Source organism: Sitophilus oryzae, unplaced genomic scaffold (genome assembly GCF_002938485.1).
Source record: "Sitophilus oryzae breed Bouriz unplaced genomic scaffold, Soryzae_2.0 scaffold_1615_pilon_pilon, whole genome shotgun sequence".
Taxonomy (NCBI): Eukaryota; Metazoa; Arthropoda; class Insecta; order Coleoptera; family Curculionidae; genus Sitophilus; species Sitophilus oryzae.
Genome location: NW_022146298.1, coordinates 105,763 through 132,180, shown reverse-complemented (window position 1 = coordinate 132,180; position 26,418 = coordinate 105,763). Strand labels below are relative to the sequence as shown.

Here is a 26,418-nt window from a genome sequence, read left to right as displayed (position 1 = left end):
AATTATTCTCTTAGTGAAAGTATTAAACATACTGATACTGATAAAACTGTGTACTCACATTCCATTATTCGGGATAAGAATCTCTAATAGAGACCAATACAGATTTGAACAAAATCTGTGGAATTGTAAGCCTCGAATACTTTGAAACAACTTAATGTCTGACATGTCGTACGGTGTGTGGCCCGTTTTAATTGTGTTTTCCCGTCGAATTAATTGAAATTATAACGTCAAAAATAGAACAAACATCTTTATAGGTATTTCAATTTGGATCTACATGCTCGGCGAGCTTTTGAAGCGGCCGGGAAAATTTCATCGCTCGTTAAAGCTCCCCTTTTCAGAGTCCTTTTTATGCGCACCGTTGCCGTATATTCAGACGAACCTCCTCTATCAATTACGGTGCTTATTAAATTAGATAAAAAGTTCCGCAACGCGGCTCATACAACGGAATAAAGGGGTTGTTGGTTTTAAATTTGCTCGATGATTTCTCGATCGGCTCGACGACCGTTTCCCGGTAGCAGCATCGAAACACTGGATTAAATTTAAATTTTTGGGAATATAACTTATTATCTAAAAATGTAAGTTTATCTTTTATTTGTTTACTGTGACTATACATTCTCCATTTGTAACAAAGCGGAACTCAAGAACCTAGATAACTCCATCCGTAACATGGAATGGTCAAAATCGAAACAAAATCTCCGCTGAGAAACATTGCAAAACAGTTTCGTCACATTTTTTATACATATGTTTCGTAACATAAATCGCCGTTTGTTTCGAAACATTTTACCAAAATATGGTTTCGCTACATGAGCTATAACAATAAAGATCTTAGTGCCGCAAATATTTCGAAAGTTTTAAGAATCAGATGTGGCTCACATTTACAGATTTCGTACCCGTTTTGTGCCTGAGAAGTTTCCATAATTTATTTGATATTCTGTCAAATATGAGAATATAACCTTACTTTATTGTTTGGGTTTAAGCATTCTTCAAGTTTTTACAGTACCATAATTAAAAAAGCCAAAGGAAGAACATATGGTGACTATAAATACATAATACAGATATTTTTCTTATGCGATTTTATAATAATTTATTATAAGCATTACAAAGATGATTTGTTTTAGGAATAAATGTAATAACAGCCATTACTCATACCTAACAGAAGACTGAAGAAAAATGTTGCCAGCAAACGTTTTTTTCTCTTTTTTTCCATAACGGAATACATGTTTTTATGTTTTAATTGTGCCATAATAAGTAAATAAAAAAAATTAACCAGAGAATTTAACCAGAAGTTTAGATTGGCGTTCTTGACAGGTGACTAGTTCGAAATCTCTACACATATAGCACTAAATCGAAACATTTTATATTATATATAAATATTTATTGTCGATTCTTTTTCGAAACACGAGAACGTTTCCCTCTTTTTAGACACAAATATGATTTATGTATAATAATGTAGAGTAGTATGATAATGTAGATGATTTGTGTCCGACTCCATGTCAATTTTATAAAATAATGAATTAAAATTCTGCCATGTTGGCTAGTGATAGCGTTTAAAAAATATATGTTTTTATTGGCTGTTGAGCTTTTAAACTCATAAGAATGCGTTTTACTTACATTAATTTATATATTTTTATTTTCAGAACCATGATATAGAAATAAAAATAAAAATCTTTATTTCAAACAAAACTATTTTGTAGCAACAAATAATGATATATAGAAGGGACATGAGAAATATGAAAGTACGTTATTAAATTAAACGGTGAATTTGCGTTTACCAGACATTTTTTGTGCGAGAAAACCTAAAAACAAACATTCTAAGACAAAAAAAATATGGCGGAGGTCAATATTGTTGATGGTTGTTTTCATTTTTAAATCCACACACAGACATAGACTATATTTTAGTTTGATATTTTGTTTCTTCACATTTAGAAACAGTGGCTGCTGAAAACGGGAACACTTTAGACACAAATTGCAGAAAATGTTTCGAAATATTTCCTCTAAAAGTTTTGATTCAGCATTGAAAACTATACACTTGTAATTAAATCATAAAAAATATAATGTTTATACGGAACTCTTGGTGGGCGAGTCCGACTCGCACTTGTAATTTTTTTAACTTTAAATCATTCATAATATAGTTAACTAAGTATTAATTAATGAATTAATCGTTTTTAAAACCTGTTTAATGTACACACTTTCCAAATTCTATTCCTTTATACGTATATATGTTTTGTCTTAAACTATACAAGTTTCCCCTAAATCCAAACGTAATCTTCCCCATCTTCAGACTACGGTCTTATTCATCTCCAATCAAATTACAATTCGGATTTGGAGCTCATTAAGTCCAGAGCAAGCCGAAATGCTAACTAAGAATCCCTGGAAACCTTTAATATACGTGCTTATTATACCTCTACACCTAAGAGGCGAGACCCGAAGTCCTTAGGGATCCCTTTGAGGGGCCTGCCTCGGTCTCTCCAGCCCTTTATTGATGACTTTCAAATTAGGAGGCGTGCGTATGAGGAGGGTGTAAAATTTGATAAAACATTCGTAGAGAACATGTAGAAGACCTTAGAAAATTGGAATGAAATTCTATTATACCGAGCAGTAGAGTAAAGTAATTTAATTAAGTATTCTTGGAAATGAAATTTGTTCAATACGATTTTGTGAGTGAACTAGTTAAAAATTCATTAGAGAAAATTTTATCAAAAAAAAATCTTATTAAGGAATTCGTAGAAGCTATTGAAAATGAATAATTTGCGTCATTTTGCGATTTTCAAGTTCTTTAAAAAGTTTCAAATACATTTTTTTGTAAAATAAAATGGGGAAAACGTATTCATCATTTTTTAACTTTAATTCGTAAACTCCGTTTTTATCTTAAACTTTACTTATTTCGTGTATAAATTTTCCTAAAACATCATTTTCCGGCCAGAACCATTTCTGCTGAGCATTTTATTTATTGTCTCATGTTAACATATGCCTTGGTTAATTTTTAAGAACGAAATGAACTTGGCACCAACGATTTGCAATTTTTTAATTACCATTACTTTTTCATGTTATTTTTCAATATGACGAGGTGGTTTTGCATGGAGACTATAGTCTTAATGTTATATAACGCTACACCTATACTAAATTTAAAAAAAAACGTTAGAGTAATGATGCAGTTCTGGTTTTAATAAACATTAATAACGATAACAAAAACAACGATATTAAAGAAAACATCTGTAATAATGAAGTATACAAACAGAAAAAAAACTTTGACACAGAAAAATTACACACACTGCTCATTCACGCTTGTTATAGAGGCCACAGGGCCCGAATTCTAGAAATTTGGCATAAAAACGTTACGGTTTCAAAGCGGTAAGCGAAAGTATTCTATTAGCGGAACGCCAAGCAGCCGATTTTGGTATTCTCATTCCCGTGCGAATCGTTTTCTGGATAGCCTTGAGCACATATTGGCACCATCGCAATTTCTCAGGTATCTAATAGTCAAATGTGGATAAAGCGATGAAAAATGTCAATGTTACGTGAATTTCGTACCTTTAGGGTGTATTCCGTTGCTTACCATGGTTATGGTTTTATGTTTTATGTTCCGTTTCAATCGGTTTCCTGAAAGTTTTCTTATTACGGAACACGGTTAATTCGATTAAAACTGTCACCATAACTGTCACCAAACTAACCAGCACGAGAAGGCTGGTTTTTCTGGTTTTGTTTGTCAATTAATGTCATTTATGTGACAGAAATCAAGCAAATATTGGAAGTTCGAATGAACTTCTCATTTAATTTCTAAAGATTGTAATAATATTTTGTATTTACATCCAAAAGCAATGGAGGTAGGCAGTAAAGGTAAATAAATCCCAAGTAGCAAATTTTATTTTATAAAGGTTGTATAAACAGCTATGTGATAATTTTTATAGGATACCTCAATTCATATAACGTGCTATATGATCGTAATATGATAGCTTTACAACCAAAAAAGGCCCATTTTTATACAACCGTTTAGTAGTATAGAAGTTCTATAAAAAAGGTATACAACTATTATGCAACTATTTTACACAGCATTGACTATATAAAATATGACTATTATAAAACTAGTTTTACTGTGTATTACGTGGTCACATCTAAGAAACAGAACAATAAAAACATTACATACAAGAGTATTTTATTTTTTACCGAAGAATATTAGGAGCAAATTATATTTTAAGCGTGTCGTAAACTGAATCTAGAGGCTGTGGATTGTTAAAAAGGAGACTTTACTCGACAATGAAAATGGCGGGTAGAGCCAGAAGGTACAACAAATATGTAATCTAAAAAATCATTAATAGGGTTTGAAAAGTAGGGACAATTTTTGTTGCGCCGAAAATTTTACTGGTAGATTATAAGTATGTATTTGGCAAAAAATTAAAACGCTTTAATTTCGATTAAGGTTTACATATAAATTTAAACAATAAAATAAAATAAAATTTTCAAAAATTCTTGTTTTAATTTAATTAAACACTTTATTACTGTATGTGGGAATCTTATCACAAAATAGTTCTCAAAAATAACATTTTACAATGTATTTTGATGTTTTTAATTTTGCTTCATATAATGGCGGCCATAGGCCATACAAAAATTCTGCCTTAAACATGGAGAATTATAATGCAACCATTTTATTATAAATTAATCCCTTAAATAAGTCTTTGTTGTAAAATAAAACGGTATAGGATAAATATTTATCATTACGCAGAATTTCCAGGCACTATAGAACTATTTTGGACATATTGAGATTTGTGACAAACAGATGTTGCCAAATCTCATTTGATTAGTATTTAAACTAACAAACATGATCAGATTTTCATGGATTCATGCACGCGATGCATTTCATGCGTGCCCGACGAGTGAGCGGCAACCTTAGGACTTGGAAAAACAACAAAACAATACAAACATTACTACAGTAAAACTTTTACACCAACGTGGCAACAATGCTTTGAAGAAGCCAGATAACCCGAGAGATTTTGGCTTTTGAGAACCTAGGGAATTCTCGGGATTATTTACCGTAATTTCGAGGAGTTTTTTCTTACATGCTCTTTTTAACTACACTGCGTTTGTTAAGTTTTTTCCAACTTTGTCCAGAATTCATAATAGCTGTGATTGATTATACTCATGCGTAGATATTACTTTTGCAACAACAACAATAACAAAATAAATAACTAGGTATACCATTTAAATTAAAATGAGGTTATATTATACATTACCAGTTTTATAATGCAGATATTACAGCGAATTTATTTTGTTAATCACAATCTTATCATATAAGGCTATATAACTGTGTTGTATACAGCACCGTAGTTTAACGCAGTAAAACGTTCTATCATACAACGTAATACAACTTTAATAAGACAAGTTTAAGTAACTATTATATATGATCTTGTGACTACTAGTTATATGAATATTATAGAACTCTTACATGGTGGGTATAAGAGTCTAATAAAATAATATGTTTGTTATCATATAGCATTGTCTTATTAAGTGTTATATCATACTAAAAGAAATTATCGTTTAATGCGTTATAGGATACGTTGTAAAAACCACTAGAAAATAGTATAATATGACAACTTTTATTAAAAAACAGAATGGTCGAAACCAAACGCTTAATAAAATCAAGCAGTCCTTAAGACAAAGCTATTCGACTGTTATAAAATAATTCAATCCTTTTAGAATTTCTTTTTGCTACTTGGGATTTCATTAATTAAATAGAATGACTTTTTAGAACCATTTAAACTTATCATGCAGCCATTGTTTCTTAAAGTCAGGAACATTTAAAGAAAACATGAACAAGACAACAAGTAATCGTGAATGTTTTGTAAGCTATAAAAATAAAAATATTGATTAGATTTGTTTATTTAGTATTGATCTATTTTATTATTGGACCTGCAAATTTTCACTTAAGCTGTCTAACGAGTTCAACAGTTTATTATTAAAGTACTTTTCAATATTAAACTCCATTGAAAAGAAGAAGCAAACGTAAAAGCAGAGAACAGGTACATTAAAAATGCATAAAAGATACATTTTATAATAGAAATATTGAAGTTTAGAAAACGTCAACATTTGACGTTTCCAGCTGTTTCTAATATTTTATCAAAGCGTTCCGTATCAAACCGATGTTTTTCAGGAACAGCTCTTTACCGTAGTTTACCGGTCTGGTTCGCCTGGTTTTGCAACGGAATACAGTTTGAACAATATTTATAGCTGCTAAGTCGTAAATTATTAATTGCTTATTGAGAAATTTATAGAAGAAGTAGTTTTCACTAGAGAGCAAGAGAACGCACACAATCACAATTTTTTCTATTTTTACTGACAGTTCGACAAGCAAAACGATCCTTTAAGGAAGCCGTTTTTAAATCGCTTAGCGCAATGGGTAAAGACGCTAAGCGCGTCAGATGGGAATAGCCAAATCGGTAGTTAAGTGCGCGCTCAGCGAAAATTAACGGTCATATAACCTGCACGCTGAGCGTCTAAAAACGCTCAGCGTTATCTAAGTTACAGAATTCAAGCCCAGGTGAGATATCTCGTTAGTAAGAGTCGATTTAGACACTCACCAAGTCGATAGGCCATTGACAATGATATGGTCGAAAACCGTGGTTCGAATTCCGCTTAAACAAAGTAGGTCCATTAACGTAAGACTAAAAATACTTTTTTTTTATTTTCTCGTTAGAAGCCGCACTGATTTTACAAGGAAAATACTAATAATTCCACTGCAAAAAATCAGCGTAAACCTTAAAAACGCCTCGCTTAAGCTGCTCAATTCCGTCGTTTCTCGGCTGTCGTCGTGAGCGAAAGCATTCCGGAATTTCGCGCGCCAGGAGAAGATTCTGGCTCCGCTTCATTAGAAAGTTCTTAATGAAAATTACGTTTTCCCGTGAGAACGGCTGCGGGATAGACAGAGCGAGCACCACCGACTGGTCCTTTTTAAATTAAACACGGCCAAGTTTATTTGTTCATAATTATTTCCCTTCTGCAAGTCTCTTCCTCTCTCCGCACTTGTGTAATTTACCGAAATGTATTTTGCATTTTGTCATGCTCTTTTATTAGCGAAGCTTTTCTAATCTTTGGAGAAAACGAGGAAACTCAAAACAGGTTTTCTGTTGGTGTTGATATAAAATATCGACTTGCAGACAACATCAACAGATAAATTTTAAAGCATGTTATAGGAATAACGTTATACGTTATAGGACGAAACAAGTGAGTAAACATAATCAAAAAGATAAATAGACATATACTATGAGAGGATAAAATATAATTTGTAATATTAATGGCATACTTTTTTTAATCAACTAGTGATTAAATGTTTTCTGAACATCTTCTAAAATTATAATTATGTACCTTTAAGAAATTTCGTTATAGCCGAAATATTCCCAATTATGCCCCACTAGCAAAACCGGTGATTAAAACTATGCTAGCTACCGTAGTCGAACTCACCTAAAAAGTTTTTTTTTAACTGGAATAATAAATTATAATACAAGTTAGACCTTCTGAAGATATCAAAATATTTACTTTTTTATTTTTAGAACTTTCACAAAGTATACTTCCTAACACTTAGAATAATTATATAATAACTTTTTCGTATTCTCGCTGTACTAGTTGTTTACGATATTCTCCAGAAGTGTCTAGCACTAGCAGTCAACTTTTAAGCTTGACCAATCAGGTTGGTTAGCGTGGTTATTTGAAGTGTGTTAATTCATTTGTATTTGTCAAAAACTCTAACGTGATTGGTCGGGCTTAATAGTTGCCTGCTAGGGCTAGACACAAGTATATTCTCCGATGGTCGGCGGTAACTAGAGGATGACTAGAGGAAGCAGCAGCAGCAGCAGACAAGATCAGCGATATCGGAAATTTTGCAAAGAGCTGGAAATGCTTTAACGCAAAGAAAGAATGAGAGGAAGGTTTGGTGTACAATAATACAAGGATATCGCAATGGGTTCAAGGCCTCCGAGTGAGGGATCAAACATGATTCCAAATTCCAGCAATCTAACCTAACCTATAGCTAGTTCATATTTACACCTACCTCCTTTGTTATTCAACATATTTGAAATTCGAAACAATATATCTCTTAATTTTTGTACAATATTTGTTTTGTATTTCGCTTAGATTTGATTAGCAAAGACAGAAAGACAGTCAAAGCTGTAATGGGTCTACTAACATTATAAGCTCAATATATATCTGAAGATCAGATGGGATTCACGGACGAAGCCAAGACATGTGTAGGTTTTGTCAATCTGAAGAAGAAGAAGAAACGACAGGATACATTTTGTACAGCCTGGAAAATATGGGGGTCTTTGTACTAGACAATGATAGGCTATTTGCAAAGAACTATATGGAGGGTTCAGTCTCCAAGTTGCTAGAATTTTTGAACAGTATAGGACTGGAGAATGTAGCCTGTAGAATTCACAATTGATCGGAAAAGGTCGCAGTAAATAGGGCCGATAGTCACTTCAAAAATATAATCTTATTTTATTTCGCTTGTGTATAAATTCTCAAAAATAAACATTCCAACTTCACTTGGTTACTTTTGACATTTTTCTTTATTTTTTTCGCAAAAGTTTTAAGCAATATGTACAAGTAGGATTACATGTATATTAAAAATATTTCATTATCCAGTCAAAACAGTATTGAAATTTTACTTTATTATACCCTAAAACTTAATTTTAAATTTTGAACTATTTTGAAGTTACAGATGTCATTCTGTGACATCTATCTATAGGGGATACAAAAGTAATTATTATATAATTTCCGAGATAATAAAGAAAATATACTTTAGATATGATTTGTTCACAATAAGGAGTAGTTAGGTATTCCAAATTTCAGAGTTCGCTATATTGGTAAGTGAATAAATGGCATTATTTCGATATTTATATAAAAATCTAATTTATTTTTTTGATTAGAGAGATGTCAATGTAAAGTTTACCTGAAAAATACACTTCATAACCTTTGTTCATAACCCTTATTTACCACGTCAGTGTGCCATGAAAATAGCTGAATCTCATCCAAACAAATCTGACATTAGTATTATTTCCAGTTTTTTTGTCAAAAACATTTTGTCAAAAATTAAAAGTTGAGATAATGTGGTAAAGCGTTAACATTGAATCCATTGCGGCACCAAATGAACGTGTACCATGACCAAGCAACGAGCCTCGAGTAAAGCGAAGAACGTGGACAGTACGGTGAAGATCAAACGCGATGGTAAAGGTATATCCAGGACCGGCCGCATCACCAACAACCCCTTCCTGAATTTCCTGCGCGAGATGCGCAAGAAAACGATGGGCCTGTCCCCCACTGAGCTCTCATCCAAAGGGGCGGAAATCTGGAGGAACATGACCAAGTCCGAGAAGGAGCCGTACTGCCTGCTGGCCAGGCAGGCCCGCAGGCGCAGGAAGTCGCGCAGGAGGCGCAGGAGACGCGGCAGAGGTCGCAGCCGCACCAGGTCCGTGTCCTCTGATAGTCAGGCGGACAGCTTCGTCGAGGCGAGGCGCGGCAGGAAGAGGTCCAGACGCAGGAGGGGGCGCTCCAGGAGGCGCAGGAGATAAAGACGGAAACGTTGCAGGATTTGTGTGAAAATTTTCGTGTATTTTGTAAATAGAACATTTGAAAAGTAAAGTATTATGTTTCATCCTGATGTTCTCGTTTTTATTATCCTAGTACAGTAAGGTTTAGACAAATATTGGAGATATTTCTTTTATTTCACATCTATTTATCAACAAAAAGACAAATTTAAATATGAAAAAAAAATAATTTTAAAGTTTTAACAATATTTTACAGTCAAAATACAAGTCAAAGCTGTCAAGTGCTCTGCGATAAAGATCCTGAAACATCAGAGACCATATGTCACTGTGAGGCTCTGGATCGCAAGCGATACTTTCTATTTGTGAAAGCAAGGCTAGAACCCGAGCTAGAACTGGAGAAACTATGCTCCCATCCTATCAAGGACCCGTACAAGCTGGTGCAGGGCACAGGGATAGGAGATTGGGTGCAAACACATTAAGCATTATAGTTCACAGTGATTCTGACATAAGACGGCCACTTAATATAAAGAAAAGAAAGGTAAAAATTAGTTTAAATAGTTGTTCTCCTGATTTATTCAATAATAATAACCAAAATTCACAAGTCAGTCTCAACTTCTCTAGAATAGACTGATTAACGAAAGGACTGAAAAGCCACATAGCACATGTTGAACTGTCTAGTTTTGTCACAACTACCTCGCCAAGTAAAGTTCGAATGCTACGAGTATTTCCTACAAACTTAATGCTCAATCCTCAGGATATGTAATTAACATGGAGGCCAGTTATACTATCAAATTTCTTTGTCAAAATTTTTATTTTATCAGAGTTTGACCAGAAGATTTTATAAAATATTTAATATTAACACTGTCAAATTGTTCATAAAATATCTTTTATAAGAGATCTTTAACAAAGAAATTTGGTAGTGTAATACTGGCCTAATAGTGGCCTAAGAACATACTCTTTTATAAATATTTTTATTTCTTCGGTATTATCGGTATTATTTCAAATTCTACTCGCTAGGCAACTTTGACTAAATCTGAGAAAATGTCGCTCTCAACAAGGGTGTGAGAAATTTCGTATTTTTTGGTGTATATTTTTTGGTAAAATATAAAGCCGCTTTGGGATTTAAGGACTAGACGAGCGGTTGTGTAAAACTAACTACAGCAATAATTTCTGCGTTTTATTTCGTGTTTAGTTATATATTTTAGAGAAAAATTCTTTCTAGATCCTGACGTAAATTATATTTAAGATTTAATCGCGTAACATGATTTAAAATGAAGTGACAAATATTACGTTTTTCTGTAAAAAATATAAAAGCCTTTTATACCAGTCTGTAAGATCGTACAAACAAAAAAAAATAGAACACATGCCAAACTAATCTATGAAGATCTAGAAATTCGAACTAACAATAGAACAAAAGACCAATGAGCATGGTTGAAAACTGGGCCAACCTATAGAAGTTAAAATATTTTCCTGAAACACATCCTCATACATATTTTAGGTTTTCACTTAAACAAAATCTCTGGTTTTTATTTTAGAAGTTACATATGCTCCCAGTACTATTACCGAACCCTGTACAGGGTGCTACAAATTGGAGGTACGAGCATTGGTAGGTATCTCGATAACCGTAATAGATACGAACATGGTTAAATTGGGACAAAGTTGCGTTTTGGGATGTTCACCAAGTTGCTATCAATTTTTTTTTAAAAATTTCAACGATTGCTGAGTTTTTTTGAAAAAAAATGAACTTTTTTGAAAATCAATTTTATTTTTTCCTGGCGTTACTTTTTAGGAAATCAAAAAACTAATTGCACATTCTCATTGCCACTTTATTAGCGCCATCCGATAGTATTTTTAAATTTTCAAATTAGCCGATAGTTTGTGAGATACAGACGCCAACTTAATTTTTTTAAATACGGACCTGCATTTTTTATTTCAGATTTTGAAAGAACTCGGTCTCCTGAGTACAATGATATGCCACACTTTATATTTTTTTTTGTTTCGGATATTTGAACATAATTTATATACAACTAATTTCAAGTCCAGCTCTGTTTTTTTAAATATTTAATCTATTCATCGTTACAATAATGATTCGTTTTCAAACTTAACAATGACGTAAAGGGGTACTTTACGACAAGTCGTGTTTATATACTCTGCACTATGCTCGACATATTGTGGAAACGACCCAAGCTCACCTGATGATGGGGTAGGGCCCCGAAACCGGTAGTGAGAGCAGGTTGATCCACATTATGTCGAACACCGCGTAGAATTAATTTCTATATTAGAAGTTCAAGGCAAGAAACTCTTATATAATTTTATTATATACCTAAAAACTGCAAGAAATTTATTTTCCATTATTAATATGATGTATATTATTAGATCGTACACTGAGATTTTAAATTCACAATAAAAACAAATAAAAATAATATCTTTAAATTGCTGACCTGGATATTTATTTGAATCAAAGATTTGAATCTTTCAATTGGCTCCATTTTCATTGTTCAATGTTAATTAGCGCTGCTCAATATTGTTGGGATGAATATAATCAGATTAAATAATTTGAAAAACCAGAGTCGGACTTGAAATTATTTTAAATAATAATTAAATAGTTACCTATACGTACCCAAAACAAAAAAAAGTACAAAGTGTGGCATATCATTGTAATAGGGAGACCGAGTTCTTTAAAAGCCTGAAATAAAAAATGCAGGTCCGTATTTAAAAAAATTAAGTTGGCCCCTGTACCTCACAAATTATCAGCTAATTTGAAAATCTAAAAATACTATCAGTTTGCCCTAATAAAGTGGCTATGAAAATATGCAATTAGTTTTTTGATTTTCTAAAAAGTAACGATAGGAAAAAATAAAATTGATTTTCAAAAAAAAACAATTTTTCCAAAAAACTCAGCAATTCTTGAAATTTTTAAAACTTTTTTGATGGCATCTTGGTGAACATCCCAAAGCGCAACTTTGTCCCAGTTTAACCATCTTCGTATCTATTACGGTTTCCGAGATAGCAATGCCCGTACCCCGAAATTGTAGCACCCTGTATATCTCTGGGATTATCTTATAATACTAACTGCTTGAAACTCTTCTTTTTTCATCTTCCAACGTCACACGGCTTTTAATTTAAAAACTCCTTGGTAACAAGGAACGGGGCAAGTTTGCCAAGCCGAGAAATTTTATAACACCATTCCAACAGACTCGCTTACCTTAAAATCTATGTATTTATGTATTAAAAAAGTTTTAATAAAACCGTACTCGAGCGGCACTGAAGGCACAACAGCCAAGAGAATGCTTTATAACGTTTATTGTGTTCGAGTTTGTTTTTCGAAGAAGGCGTCTCCAAAAAGTTAGCGCCAACGCTCGGCAGGCTGCGTGTAGGAAACTTTGTAGAATAATTTGCACATTGAAATTTAGAGAAAAATCTTTTTTTCTTTTACCTATATAGGTCTCTTGTGTGTTCTTTTTTTTACTTAAAAAATGTTTAAGAGGTCTGAATGCTGTTAATAGAAAGATTTTGTATTTTGAGTATAAACGCGTTGAATTTATTTAAAAAAAAATTGTGTGTGCACTATGTGTGCATATTTGAAGTGAAACTTCTTACTAACAGCTATTAAACTGAAGGATTTGAAGGATATATATTTTTTTATGAATGCTTTTTATGAAGTTCTTTACTGTCACAAAAATTAAATTATATAAAAAATACATTTAGCCGCTCCGTACGAATATCAATATTCTTAGGAAATCTAATAAAAAAGGGGTTTTGCCATATTTCGAAGTATTATGGTCACTTTCAACAGTAAACTAATCTTCGTTGATTAGATTAGATTCTTAGAGGTGGCTTTCGGCCTGATCCACTGCGATCTTCTCAGATCTATTGTGGTCATCTTCTGATCCTTAGATTACATTCTCCAGTCCTATCCTTTTCACAAAGTTTAGCAACTTGGAGACTGAACCCTCCATGTAGCTCCTTGGCAATGGCATATCATTGCCTATTACCGAAGACCACACATTTGCCAGGCTGTCACACCGACATAAAATGTGTTCTGACGTTTCTTCTTCAGATTGGCAGAACCTACACATAGCTTCGTCTGTCAATCCCATCAGCTTTAGATGCCTATTTAGCTTACAATGCCCTGTTAGTAGACCTACTACAGCTTTGACGGTCTTTCTGTCCTTGCTTATCAAGTCTACCGTGAATTTTGGCGAATGTTCTACAATGAACCTTTTCGCCTGTCTCTGCCCTGATGAGTTTCTCCACCATTTTAGAGATTTGTTGGCCACCCATCATTTCGTGGCCATTCTCGTAACCGCCTTTGCAACGCCGCAGAAGGGTTCTGGGCCTATGAATGGTATTGATGAGCCTTGCTTGGCTCTTTCATCTGCCTTTTCGTTGCCCTTGTGACCCTTGTGCCCTGGCACCCAGGCCAACGTAACAGTGCTACGTTCGCCCAAAGTATTCAGAGCACGCACACAGTCCCACACTAGTCTAGAATTGACCTCCGCGGAGCTGAGTGCCTTTATTATTTCTTCTACACAATAGTGGATTGCCGTTATTTCTGCATGGAAAATTGTGACATCCTTGGATAGGCTTACGTGGAAGGATCTCCCTTGTTTCGGCCCTACTATCCCAGCTCCTACGCCTTCTGACGTTTTTGAGCCGTCTGTATACCAGGTTGCCTCAGCTTGAATAGGTACACCTTTACTCCAGTCTTCCCTTCCTGGTATGGTTATATTAAATTTGTTGTTGAAGCTATACCTATCTTCGTTGATGAATTTCGATTATCGACATCTCAAAACTTTGTAGATTTGTCGAAGTTAAATTCACCTAGTTATTTCTTAATGGAGCATAATATATTTAATTTCTAATTCATACACAAATACGTTTAAAATAAAGTATACGGAGGGTACCGCTTAAATTCCTGTACCGATGTTGAAGGATGGCTATAGAATTTCAATGCATTTCCTACATAAGTCTATCCTTGTGTTGTAGGAGGTTTAAGGATGAACCTATGTCTTGAAACCATTCGACTCGATTTTCTGTCCTGCTTCAATACTGGGACGTAAATCCTCTCATTGCTCTTATGGAGAGGCCGTCGTATATTTTATTTAAACGTATTTGTTCATACATCATCAGCCATCACCAAGTTAATCGAAATCAATGAATGGTTTCCCTATGGTTGAATATAGTAATATTTGACGACGAATATTTTTAACTCTAATCTCAAAATATCGCGAACCGGCATGAAAAGCAATTTTTAGCACACAACGTACTACGTCGGTCGCCTCAAACTACGTCACCAACGTTGGCGACGTTGTAGCGACCCTAAAAACATCCACCATTTTGGTGCAAATATGGGTCGCTTAGACGTCGCTTCGACGTTGTCCAGCAAAGTTGGGTTGCTCCTGGCGACCGACGTTGTGATTACGTTAAACAACGTAATTTTGCTACTTGGGTTTATAAAATAAAAAACGCAAAAAACAATCGTCGTTACACAACAGAAAAAGAAAAAGATTATGATATATGATTATGACAATACGATGACAATGAAAAGTTGGTTTCCATAACAATGTATAATTTGAACTTTCTAAACCGTATAAAATTGTGATTATTTTTGAAATACGTGCAACTTTTAATACGCATGCGTAAAGTAAGGTCCACGAGAAAGACAAAACCTATTGAACGCTTCATAAGTGCAATAAAGAAACTTATGACGTTGATTTATCCACGTAAGTATATTATTAGAGGTGCCCGGTGGCGTAGAGGTACAGGCTCTCGTCTACCAATCTCAAGGTGTGGGTTCGATTCCCACACCCGGCATCTCATCAGCCGACTATTTTTATTAAAATAAAAATAGTTTGGGTACCTAGGTCGACTCAGCCTTAAATGAGTACTTGGGATTCACAATCCTGAGGTAATAATAGGCGGTTGAAGCGTTGTGCTAGCCACATTACCTTCCTTGTATACCGAACGGCTCTAGTATAGCAAGCTGTACCTTGCTACTCGCGAGGCGTTAAACGCTATATACGGGAGCTATTATTATTATTATTATAAGTATAATATTATGATCTAGGGTTAGGAATTAATTCTTTTAAATTAATGTTAATCGTTAGGCAGCCAGTATTTTTTTTGAATAATCAAAATTTTCACTCTAAAAAAAATCGCTGTCTTTTTTAGAAAGATGTGAGGTCACTTGTCTTGTTATTATTCAATTCATTATTCGAATTCTCAGAATGTTGTTAACAAAAGTTTCATCTTAAAATAAAATGTTAATCAATCACAGTTATTTATCTCCATCATTTACAAGATTAATAATACAGAAATTACAGGTCCATTGCAAACAATTCATTATTTATAGTGATTTAGAGTAACTTTATTAAATTATACGAATATTCTCGTTGATTATTGGTATGAAATAAATATGACAGTGTCCTCAAATGAAAATGCGAGTTACTAACTCTAAATTCTAATTCTGAGCCTTGCAAATGAGCTCGATGCTTTACCTAGACCGATATTCAGAAGCTACAAACCTATCGATGAAAATACGCATGAATTCAAGGTTGGTACGATTAGAAACATGTTTTACTTTACACTAATCTGATTTTGTCACATTTTTTCGTGATAAAATTAGATGATATATTCCTAACCCCCTCCCATCCTTGTAGTGTTGCCAACTTTCTGAAATATAATTTCCCACAAAGACGGTTAAAATTTCCTGTTTTTTTTTCTAAAAATTCCCACGAGTTCTCAAATCTAATGGTGCGTTTAGACTTGAGCACGCACGCACTAATCCTCCGCGAATGCTGAAGTGTAAACGGCTGTGCGCGCACGCTCACTCTGAATCTGTCTGTGCGCGAGCAGCCGCGAACGTGAGCCGTCTGGTGTCGGTTTTTGGTCCGTGCTCAAAGGAATTTTATGTGTGCGCGAAGGCTTAGTTTGCACCGGCAATTTGTTTTGTCTGCGTTCGTGCGTGCGTTTTGCATTTTTTTTCGTTTTCTTTGTTAAAATTATGGAGTGGATCAATGAATCTTCGTTATTATTAATTGAAGAATATGAAAAGTTGCCTTTATAATGGGATGTTAAACATTCTTTGTATTATTAAAAAATCAAAAAAAAACGCATGGCAAGATCTTGTAAACAAAATTAATATTGAATATGTCGATATTAATGAAATTGCTATTCTAAAATTCGTATTTTTGTTCGTAATTTTTGGTGTTATTAAATTTTGTAAATATTCAAAGTCGGGTCTGGTCATTCTTGTAAAGTTTTTGAACTTATCATAGCCCTCCTTAGACACTACGTTGTTGCAGTAAATTATATCAATTTCTAAAAATTTGGGTTTGCCACCAGCGACGATGTTTTCAATTTTTGTTCTTTTTAATAATTAAGCTGTGCATAACAATGACTGCAGCCTCGACTATTTCTTGGTCGTCCATTATTTTCGCCAACACAACTCTGCTGTGCGCGCACAAATGGATCACTTCATTAGTCGAAAAATAAGTTTTTAATTTGAACAGAGCCGAGAGCGCGAACGAATGCCGTGCGCGCACGCTCAGCTCGTGCGTGCTCAAGTCTAAACGCACCATAAAATGTATCTTTTGTTCGAAATTTTTGGTGTTATTAAATTTTGTAAATATTCAAAGTTGGGTCTGGTCATTCCTGTAAAGTTTTTGAACTTATCATAGCCCTCCTTAGACATTACGTTATTGCAGTAAATTATATCGATTTATAAAAAGTTGGGTTTGCCACCAGCGACGATGTTTTCGATTTTTCTCCGTTTTAATAATTAAGCTGTGCATGGCTTGGTCGTCCATTATTTTCGCCAACACAACTCTGCTGTGCGCGCACAAATGGATCACTTCATTCGTCGAAAAATAAGTTTTTAATTTGAACGGAGCCCAGAGCGCGAACGAATGCCGTGCGCGCACGCTCAGCTCGTGCGTGCTCAACTCTAAACGCACCATAATACAGGGTGACCCAGAAATAAGTGCAAATATTTTAAGGGGTGGTAAATCTCGATAAAAGAAACTTATTTTCTCGTTTTTCAAATAACTCCAAAAAAAACGGCAATTTTGCTAAAATGTTGAGACTCACTGTATCTTTTCTGGAATTTCTTTCTTGTAAATTTAATCTAATACCTATGTTGCCATACTATCAAGAAATTATGTTTTTTACCTAAAAACGAAAAAAATTTCCAAAAAATTTTTCAAAAAATTTCGAACTTTCAATTTTTTTTTCGCGAAAAAAACCTCATAGGCGTGTTTCTGTGCTTGAACTATACTACCAGTTAAAATACTTGCACTTATTTCTGGGACACCCTGTATGCAACACAATCAGATATTATGTTTTTTAAATGAAAATTTTAAAATTTTCTATACAAATTTCGAAACACATATGTATACAATTTTTTTTTGCGCGAAAAAACCTCATAGGCGTATTCCTGGGATCGAAATATACCACCCCTGAAAATATTTGCACTTCTTTAAAAAAAATCACCATGTATTCGAGGGGAGAGGGTACAGGAATAAATCTGATGTCAACCGAAAATGTGTATTTATGTAGTTGCGTTAATGCTGGTATGAATTTACTCACTTTGCTGAGAAATGTATACCTATACGATAACTATTTTTTTACGAATAATACATGAAATTAGAATTTCCTACGAATATGGTGTTTTGGGTTAAAATTTCCCTTTTCAATCTGGATCTCGAAATTTCCCACAAATCGGGAAATTCCCCACGAGATGGCATCTCTGCATCCTTGATATCTAAATGGTGTAATGTAATTAAACATTTTTGACAATGCCATTTAATATGATTAAATTAAATCGATCAAAAATTGCCGATCTATAACCTAATTAAATCTATAATCCGGCTGATTTAATGAGCACGCATCAGATCTCACATTCCGTTTAGCATATAAACGAATCTGCTTAGTTTAAGCTTTATTTATATTGGCGCTAATATTTAAAATTAATCCAGTAAAAGGCAGGAAAGCCGTAGAATTTCCGGCATCAAACAGATTAAACTGTTTTAATCAGTATAGGTACTCGTTGTTTTAAATATTTATTTACAGAATAGGTTAAAATCGTTCGTTAAAATTAAAAACATTAAATCAAATTAAATGATTTAGAAACAAAAAAAAACTGAATAGAAAATAAAATATTATATATTAGGAGTAAAAATGATAATTTTGTGGCAAGCCTGTACGTTTGACATACAGGCGAGGCTGAAAAAGTCATTTTTACTCCGAATAGAAAATGCTATTTTTTTGCAAACTTCACAAAAGTATTAATTTTTGCGACGTGATTGACAATATAAAAAAGTCGTTTTAACCTAGGCATAAAAGTAAAGCACTTATTAAACTGACATAAAGTGTCAAATTCAACGAGCGAAACCATAGTTTCTCGATATATAATTACATACAAGGTACGACTTTTAAATATTTTTCGTCATACTATATTGTTATATTATTATAACATAAGCAAAATCAGAATGGAAAAGATGCATATAACGTCCGCCGGACGTTATCATAACGGCCGGCGGCCGTTAAGTTTCTAAGGTAATCGTAACGTCTGTCACCTGCAACAATGACTATTTATTGTCAGTTGGACTTTTCAAAAATTGGGAAAATAGACCATAGCGAGATGTCGCGAGAAATTCCGTTGGAAATACAGGAGGAAGCGGCTGCGGCTACTCAAAATTATACTTCCGACTATAACCAGAGAGAGATATCAGCAGGAATATGACAATTTTTTGAAGTGGCGGCAGGATAGAAGTATAAACAGCGTAAATGAAGCGGTATTGCTGGCTTATGCTAAAAGAATGTCTGAAATGTATTCTCCTACATCACTGTGGACAAAGATATCCATGCTGAAGCTTTGCGTTGAGAGTATATGAAAACATCGACATATCAAGGTAAAAAGCCATTATATTCTTCGATATTTAATCATACTCATCTAAATTATATTTGTTCATAGATTTGGTAAACTGTTCATGTTTCTGAGGCGCAAAACGAAGGTTATTCACCAAAAAGCCAAAGTTCTGTCGGAGAATGACATAAATAATTTCTACTGGATGCCGATGATTACACCTGGTTACTCGAAAAAATTGTATTGGTGCTTGGTATTCTTGAGCTTGTAGGCGCAGCGAGCTTTGGTCACTCACAGTTGATGATTTCGAAGATTCGGAGAAAATATTCTTGTCTCATTAAGAAATACTAAAAATAAGAAAAGATAGAAATTTCTTATTCCAAAACGGGCCTTCCGTTTGATGCCTATGGTTTATACAAAAAATACATCAACCTGCGTCCTCGTAACTTTGACAATCCAAAATTTTTCATTGGTTACAAGAAAGGCAAGTGTGTTAAGCAAATCGTCGGTATACATACCATCGGGAGCGTACCGCAGAAAATTGCAAAATTTTTGAACTTGGAGAATCCAGAACGTTATACAGGGCATTCATTTCGTAGATCATCAGCAACCATGCTCGCCGAAAATGGTGGGTGATTTACTATCGCTAAAGGGAGCTAGGAGGATGGGAGTCTTCAACGAGTGGCAGAAACTTACATAGAAAAATCAGTTTCAAAAAAGAATGAAAATAACAAATCAACTTTTTCATGATAGCTCCAAAATAATGTGTCTTTAGTGGATACAAATATTTGCCATTCTTCAGTAGCATCATCTTCTTCTATAAAATCTGTAATCCCTGGGAAGGATTACACAGATTTCTAAGAACAACAAGTGCACTTTTAATTTCCATGTTCATTATCATGAAAAATGAATTTTAGTATAAGACATTATGTATTTTTATCCTTACTTGTGTTATTGTTCAATAAAATTTGTTATTAAATAGTAGTGTTTATTGCTCTAAAAAATCTGCAGTATGACGAAAAATCTAGAACGCAACACGGCCGATAACAAATAACGGCCTTGGCTGCTTATGATCCTCGGCTATCGCCTCGGATCACAAACTTCAGCCCGGCCGTTATTTGTTGTTTATCGGCCTTATTACGTTAATAACTATTTATAGTATTTGGAACGTTATAATAAATAATGTGTATCTATTTATTTCCTACTCTTTTAAAACACTTGATAAAAATACTAGATAAAGAAAAACGAATACAAAACTTATTGGCGTATTTTACAAGACTTCCTGTTATATATTATACGGCGGAATTCTATGCATCCGCCTGTGCTCGAAAATCCAATTAGATTCTTACCTTATAAATAAAGGTCAAGCGTGGAAGAAGGGCCAATGAATAAGAATGAAGGGTGAGTTGGCGTTTTTGGCCACGTTACCCCCGCCCTCCAATTTCACTTTTTTACCCCCCGAGTAATCAATCTTTTTCGAAGGACTACAGTTCGACTATTAAAGGCTATAAATAAACAACAGTATTTCGTGTTGATGAAATAGGTATAAAAAGTAGTTATTATCTTATACAAAATAAGAATAATATAAGTTAACCTATCACCCTTTCCGATAACTTGTATCACCCTTTCAATAACATTGAACTGAATAATGCCGAGACCCCATTAGCCAACACGCCACGCCACGCCACGCTACGTCATGCCACCCCACATCATGAAGATCTGTGCTTATGTTTTTTCATTTAATTAAATGTATTGCGTACACACTAGGCAACACGCCACCCCGCGTCACGCCATCCCACGCTATCACACGTCTGTCCTCTGACCCAGACCTCATGTGTACACTCTTTCGCAAGTCGCAACACATGGGCTCACGTGGAATAGCGTGGCGTCGCGTGGCGTGTGAACTAATGGGGTCCCGGCTTAATTGTTGGGCTTCTTTAACATTATACAACAAAAAATATGACGTTATATAAAAAGAATAATCACCATCTATGAAAGAATGAAAACGATATGATATTACCATAGAAACGCGTTTTGATTTTTAGGATATAGAAAACATTCAACCGTATTCTTTTATTTTTCTACAAAATCGTATTCAAATTTTGAAAATGATAAAACGGATTAACCATTTTACAGGAAGCAAATTTTCTTATAAAGGATACATTTTTCTCAAAATGTTAATAAAAAAATCGTTTCTCTTGTAAAGACAATCCGGGACACAACAAAAAAATAGTACACAGTATAGTATTTTTTTCTGTTAATTAATAATAAAAAATGCTAACTTACCTTTGGATGTGCTCTTCTAGGGAATGCTACTTTGGGGTCAATCTGTAACAAAAAAAAAATTAGGTTAGAACATAATATCCAATACTCAGTTCTGTTCAAAAAGTTTCATAGTATTAAAAAAAAAAGAAACTAAATAAAGAATAAACTAATATATTCTAAATCACTTATAAACTGATTATATTTTTATTTAGTTTAGTCAATGGCATAATTTTGTTTGGGGAAAATGATTCTATTTTTGTTTAGTTTAGTCACTGCTGGCATAATTTGGTTTGGAGGAAATTTCCCCCAAATTATTCATAGCACATATATGTTCAAAGGCTAAACTGGGAGAAAGTGGGTATTAAGAGTCTATTACGCTGTACTTTCGGGTCGCTCTAAGGGGTCGGGTAAAGTGTGGCCGAAGGAAATATATATTATATTTCAGAAATCTGCCTAAGGCTTAGCCCGATCTTGTCGTGTTGAGCCACACCCAAAATTCCAAACACACGTGCTTTGATTAAGGCTTAATTAAAGTTTTCAGGGCTTCAGCATTTACCATAAAATAGCGAGCAATTTGTTACACCATATAAATTATATATCACTGTAATCACGAAACTTCAATCTATTTCCGTATTGTAACGGAATTTTAAATTTTTAAATTATGTATTTATTTTCGAGAAAATTAAGTCCAAACATAAGGAATATTTTGTTGATGTTTGACCATCAATATCTTTGTCTAAAAATGTACTACAATACGGATATAGTATAATCCTTTATCTTTAATTTCCTTCTTCATTTATGTAAAAATACCTAGCCAGTTTTACATAAAACGTTAAATGCCGAACGCTTATTTTGCTACTTTTCGGACTAGTGAAATGGACTCTTAATATTAACGGAGAAATTGCGCAATAACTAGCGTTTTGCTGATGAATTAGTGCTAATTACAGATAAAAAATACACGAAGCACAAAATATGCTAGAAACACTTAAACGGGCGTCAGATCAAATTGGACTATACATAAATTATTCAAAAACAAAACTAATGACCAATTTTGTTATTAGTGGAAATGTCTCGGTGGACGAAGCAAAATATAGAACAAGTATGTTCATATAAATATCTGGACTGACACGAAATAACAATTGGTCGCGACAACCAGACACACGAGATACAAAGAAGTATAGGACTAACATGGGCAGCATTCGACAAACTAAGATATGTATTAAAATCAGATCTACCAATGTGCTTAAAGAGGAAGGTGTTCCATCAGTGCGTTATGTCAGTACTTAAAAAATCCATGTAGCCCAACGAGCTATAGAAAGAACAATGCTTGGTATATCTCTAAGAGACAAGATACCAAATACAGTTGTAAAAAACTCAAATGGAACTGGGCTCGGCATGTTGCCGGAAGAACGGACGATAGATGGACCAACCTAAGACTAGAATGGCGGCCAAGACAGGATGCTTTCAGAAGCAGAGGCCTCTGAAAAGATGGTCAGATGACTTAAAGATATTTAGAGGAAACTGGATCCAAGTGGCACAGGGCCGAGAAGAGTGGAAAGAATTCAGGGAAATTTGGAATAGGAAAGAATCTACGTCTAGCAGTGGACACATCAGGCTGGTTGATGATGATGATAATTTTGTTACTGACTGGGCATCATTACATCGATAACATATACTTAGCTAAATAAATGAGTTTAAAAAAAAACGGAAAAACTGTTTGTGATGTTTTCCTTATATGAGGTTTTTATTATACTGGTGGGATAAAAATACCCTTTTTATTATATAAGTCTTGTTGTGATAAGGTTTATTTTAACAATATACAGGGTGAAAGTGTGGCAAGCCTGAAGTGGCAAAAATATACACGATATTTTGCCCAAAATATTTTTGATATTTTTTTAATTGATTTGAAACCAAGAAAAAAATAAATTTATTTTTTCTTTTACTTTATGTATTTTTTCTTTTACTTACTAATATTAATATATCAAGTATTTCATAACAGAAAAAATGCCTAAAATAAAGCCTTTACAATTCCAAGCTTCAAGCCTGTCGAGATATTGTATTTTTATACACCGACCGACAAAATAAAAAATTCGCTGTAGCCCCTTAAAAGCGTATAAAACTTTTTTTCGACTTTTCGCTAGCGGCTACGCACAAAACAAATTAAAAAGGTATGAAAATTTCACGTTTTTATCCGTAATTTACTGTGGGAAAGACTTGCCTGACTGGCAGTGGCGTGCTGTGCAAATCAAAACAGGATAGGCAAAAATTGACAAAACAATAAAATAAAAATAGCGTAAGTAATGAATACAATTATTTTTTAATTTAAATTTAGAGAAAAATTAGATTTGGCATCACTGCGCAGGACAGCGGTCGACGCCGACTAAACTAAGACCCGTATTTATAGTAGGGCGTCTCGAACTGGGTCTCGTTTGAGACTCGACTATAAATACAGGCCTAAATTACACATTACTTCCTTATTCCATCTCTTTCTTGCACATTGGCCTTATAGAATATGGGAAGGGGGAAGTTAATCACCGCGACGCGACGTTATAAATCTATATTCCCCTTTCTTGAGTTATAACTCATCATACAGTCTCAGGACTTTTTACAGAGGTTAGTTCTCCAACTCCAGCATCAGCATCAGCATCAGCCGTATCAAAGTTTATGGTACGAATGGTTGTCGTTTGGTGTTTCCCCATTTTCCCCACAGAATCTGCATTCGCCGTTTTTCCTTAGCTTCAATCTGCTGAGGTGTCCATTGAGGAGAAGGTGTCCTGTTAAAAAAACCTGTGACAGTCCGAAGATTGTTCTAAAATGAATCAAGGAAAATCTTTGATTTTTATCGACCGTAAGTTCTAAGAAATTTCTTCGAGTGTCTTAGACCGTTGGAAGGTTCTCATGCCAGGTTACCGATAGAGTCTTCCAGATTCTTGAGTTCCGCTTTAAGTTGTCAAAAAACTTGGAAAACAGAATGGCTCTGGTCCAGTCAGTGAGTGTCGCTGTTTTTGTAGCTTGATTGTTTGCTTTTTCATTAGTAAGAGGTCATTCGCTTTCCAGTTATTGCAGTATATAATAAATATTAGATAAAAATGCTTATTGCTTTAAGGCAACGCCTTTTTGCCTACATTATATGCACGTCGCTGGTGGCAGGTTCAGCGTACAGCAAAACTGAAAAGAAAGGGGTAGGTAAATAGAAATGTAAATTTTTAAACTCCAATTTCTTCGAGCTGAAAAGTTTTTTTATTGTCGCTTTTTCGAGTTTTTTTCCCAACTCTTTTTTCGCTTCATTTTCCTATAATTTGTATTCGTAGGCGTATTGTTGTTTTTGTTTCGTTTTTGTTTTGTGAATATTAAGTGAATGAAGTCTGAATACCAAGTCTGGGCAACCAAATTTAAGAAAGAAAAAAAATAATCAAAATTTTGTCGAAAAAAAGTCATAGTAAAAATAACAACCTATTTTAGAATCTCTTGTATATTATCTACTTCAATTGCTGGAATACATGGCTGGCACTTTGAATAAAAATATTAAGAAAAGAGTATGATCGACGTTTAAAATGACACAATGACTGCAAAGTAAAAAAGTTCTATTTTTTTTAAATAGCGCTGCGTTGAATCTATATACGAAAACCAATTTTTCAGTGGTATTTTTCTAGTAAAACAAAATGATTAACGTTACTTTAAATGTGGTAGACCAAGTATTGGATCTAAAAGAATTTCGGACTTCCATTGTCTTTATTTATTTTGCTTACACAACTTTTCGGTTAGCAATACCATTGGCAGTTATCAAGTGTGAACTAATCTAAATCCTAAAATTTAGAGCCGAGCATTCACCATTGAGGAAGTTGAGTGCAGTCAAGCATAAGTTTGTCCACTGAGAATACCTGCATTGGAGCGTTGTTGAATTTTCCATACTTGGATTGCCAAAGATTTTGTTATTGTTAAAAATAAATACGGCCTCTTTAAATTTGCGCTTTTTCCTATGAGGGTTTTTGTCTCTCCTATATACGATTCACCGCACTCGCAAGGTAGATGCACTCTTTCTCTTATTTTGATGATTCCAGTTTTGTTTTTGTTAGGATACTTCTTAGAGTATAACCCCAGATCTAAAAACAGTTTAATTTCATACTGTTTGGCTATTGCCTGATCTTTCCCGATGTTCCTTTCACATAGGGAATCGTCCAGAGAGAGGGAGAGAGCATCCTTCTCAGACTGGTGCACCAATGAGTCAGACTTGAAATTGGATATAATATTGTCGAGAGATTTTGCAGACTAACCATTCTGAAGCAAATCGGTTTTAATATTACTTAATTCAGAATTCAGAGATTCTTCTCTGAATTAATCTCGTCATTTCATTGCTCGATGACATAATGTTTCAACGATAAATCTCTTTTGGTTGGCGCAGTCGTTGACATCAGTCGATTATAATTATATGGCAAATATAGGCAGTCTTCATCGCAGTCATTGTAATGATATTGTAGCAGTACAAGCACATTTTTTGTTCCCCAGTGAGACACCCCTCGAGCAAAAAGAAGACGTAAACTTAAAATACTTTGCTTACTTAGTATGAAATTAATAAAACCGCGTATAAGTGAGCAGTCAGTAGTGTCAAAAATGCGAAACGACGTTATAAACGAGGGTCTCCCGTATTTTTTAATTAAAAATATTAATAGATATAACAAGGCGCCACACACATATGTCATCACCACGCCATGCGCCAGGCCGAAGGAGAAAAACCTATATCCATTTCTCAGG

General features: G+C 34.2%; 2 protein-coding genes across 2 annotated transcripts in view; one reads left to right on the top strand and one right to left on the bottom strand.

The window, feature by feature from the left end:
• LOC115880128 overlaps positions 1-26,418 on the bottom strand; it is a gene marked incomplete at its 5' end in the record, with an annotated part of 106,837 nt that overhangs the window by 35,612 nt on the left and 44,807 nt on the right. Inside the window, one exon of the mRNA XM_030897258.1 lies at positions 21,688-21,729. Within this exon, the coding sequence (XP_030753118.1) occupies positions 21,688-21,729 (42 nt within the window). The remainder of the gene's footprint in view (positions 1-21,687; positions 21,730-26,418) is intronic.
• On the top strand, positions 9,012-9,646 carry LOC115880124 (protamine-like). The gene has a single exon (XM_030897254.1). It carries the CDS (start codon positions 9,147-9,149, stop codon positions 9,555-9,557), a length of 411 nt encoding a protein of 136 aa, XP_030753114.1. The 5' UTR covers positions 9,012-9,146; the 3' UTR covers positions 9,558-9,646.

What these genes read in the sequence shown, in the direction of transcription:
- LOC115880124 (XM_030897254.1), top strand. Translation starts at nt 9,147, where the DNA reads ATGACCAAGCAACGAGCCTCGAGTAAAGCGAAGAACGTGGACAGTACG.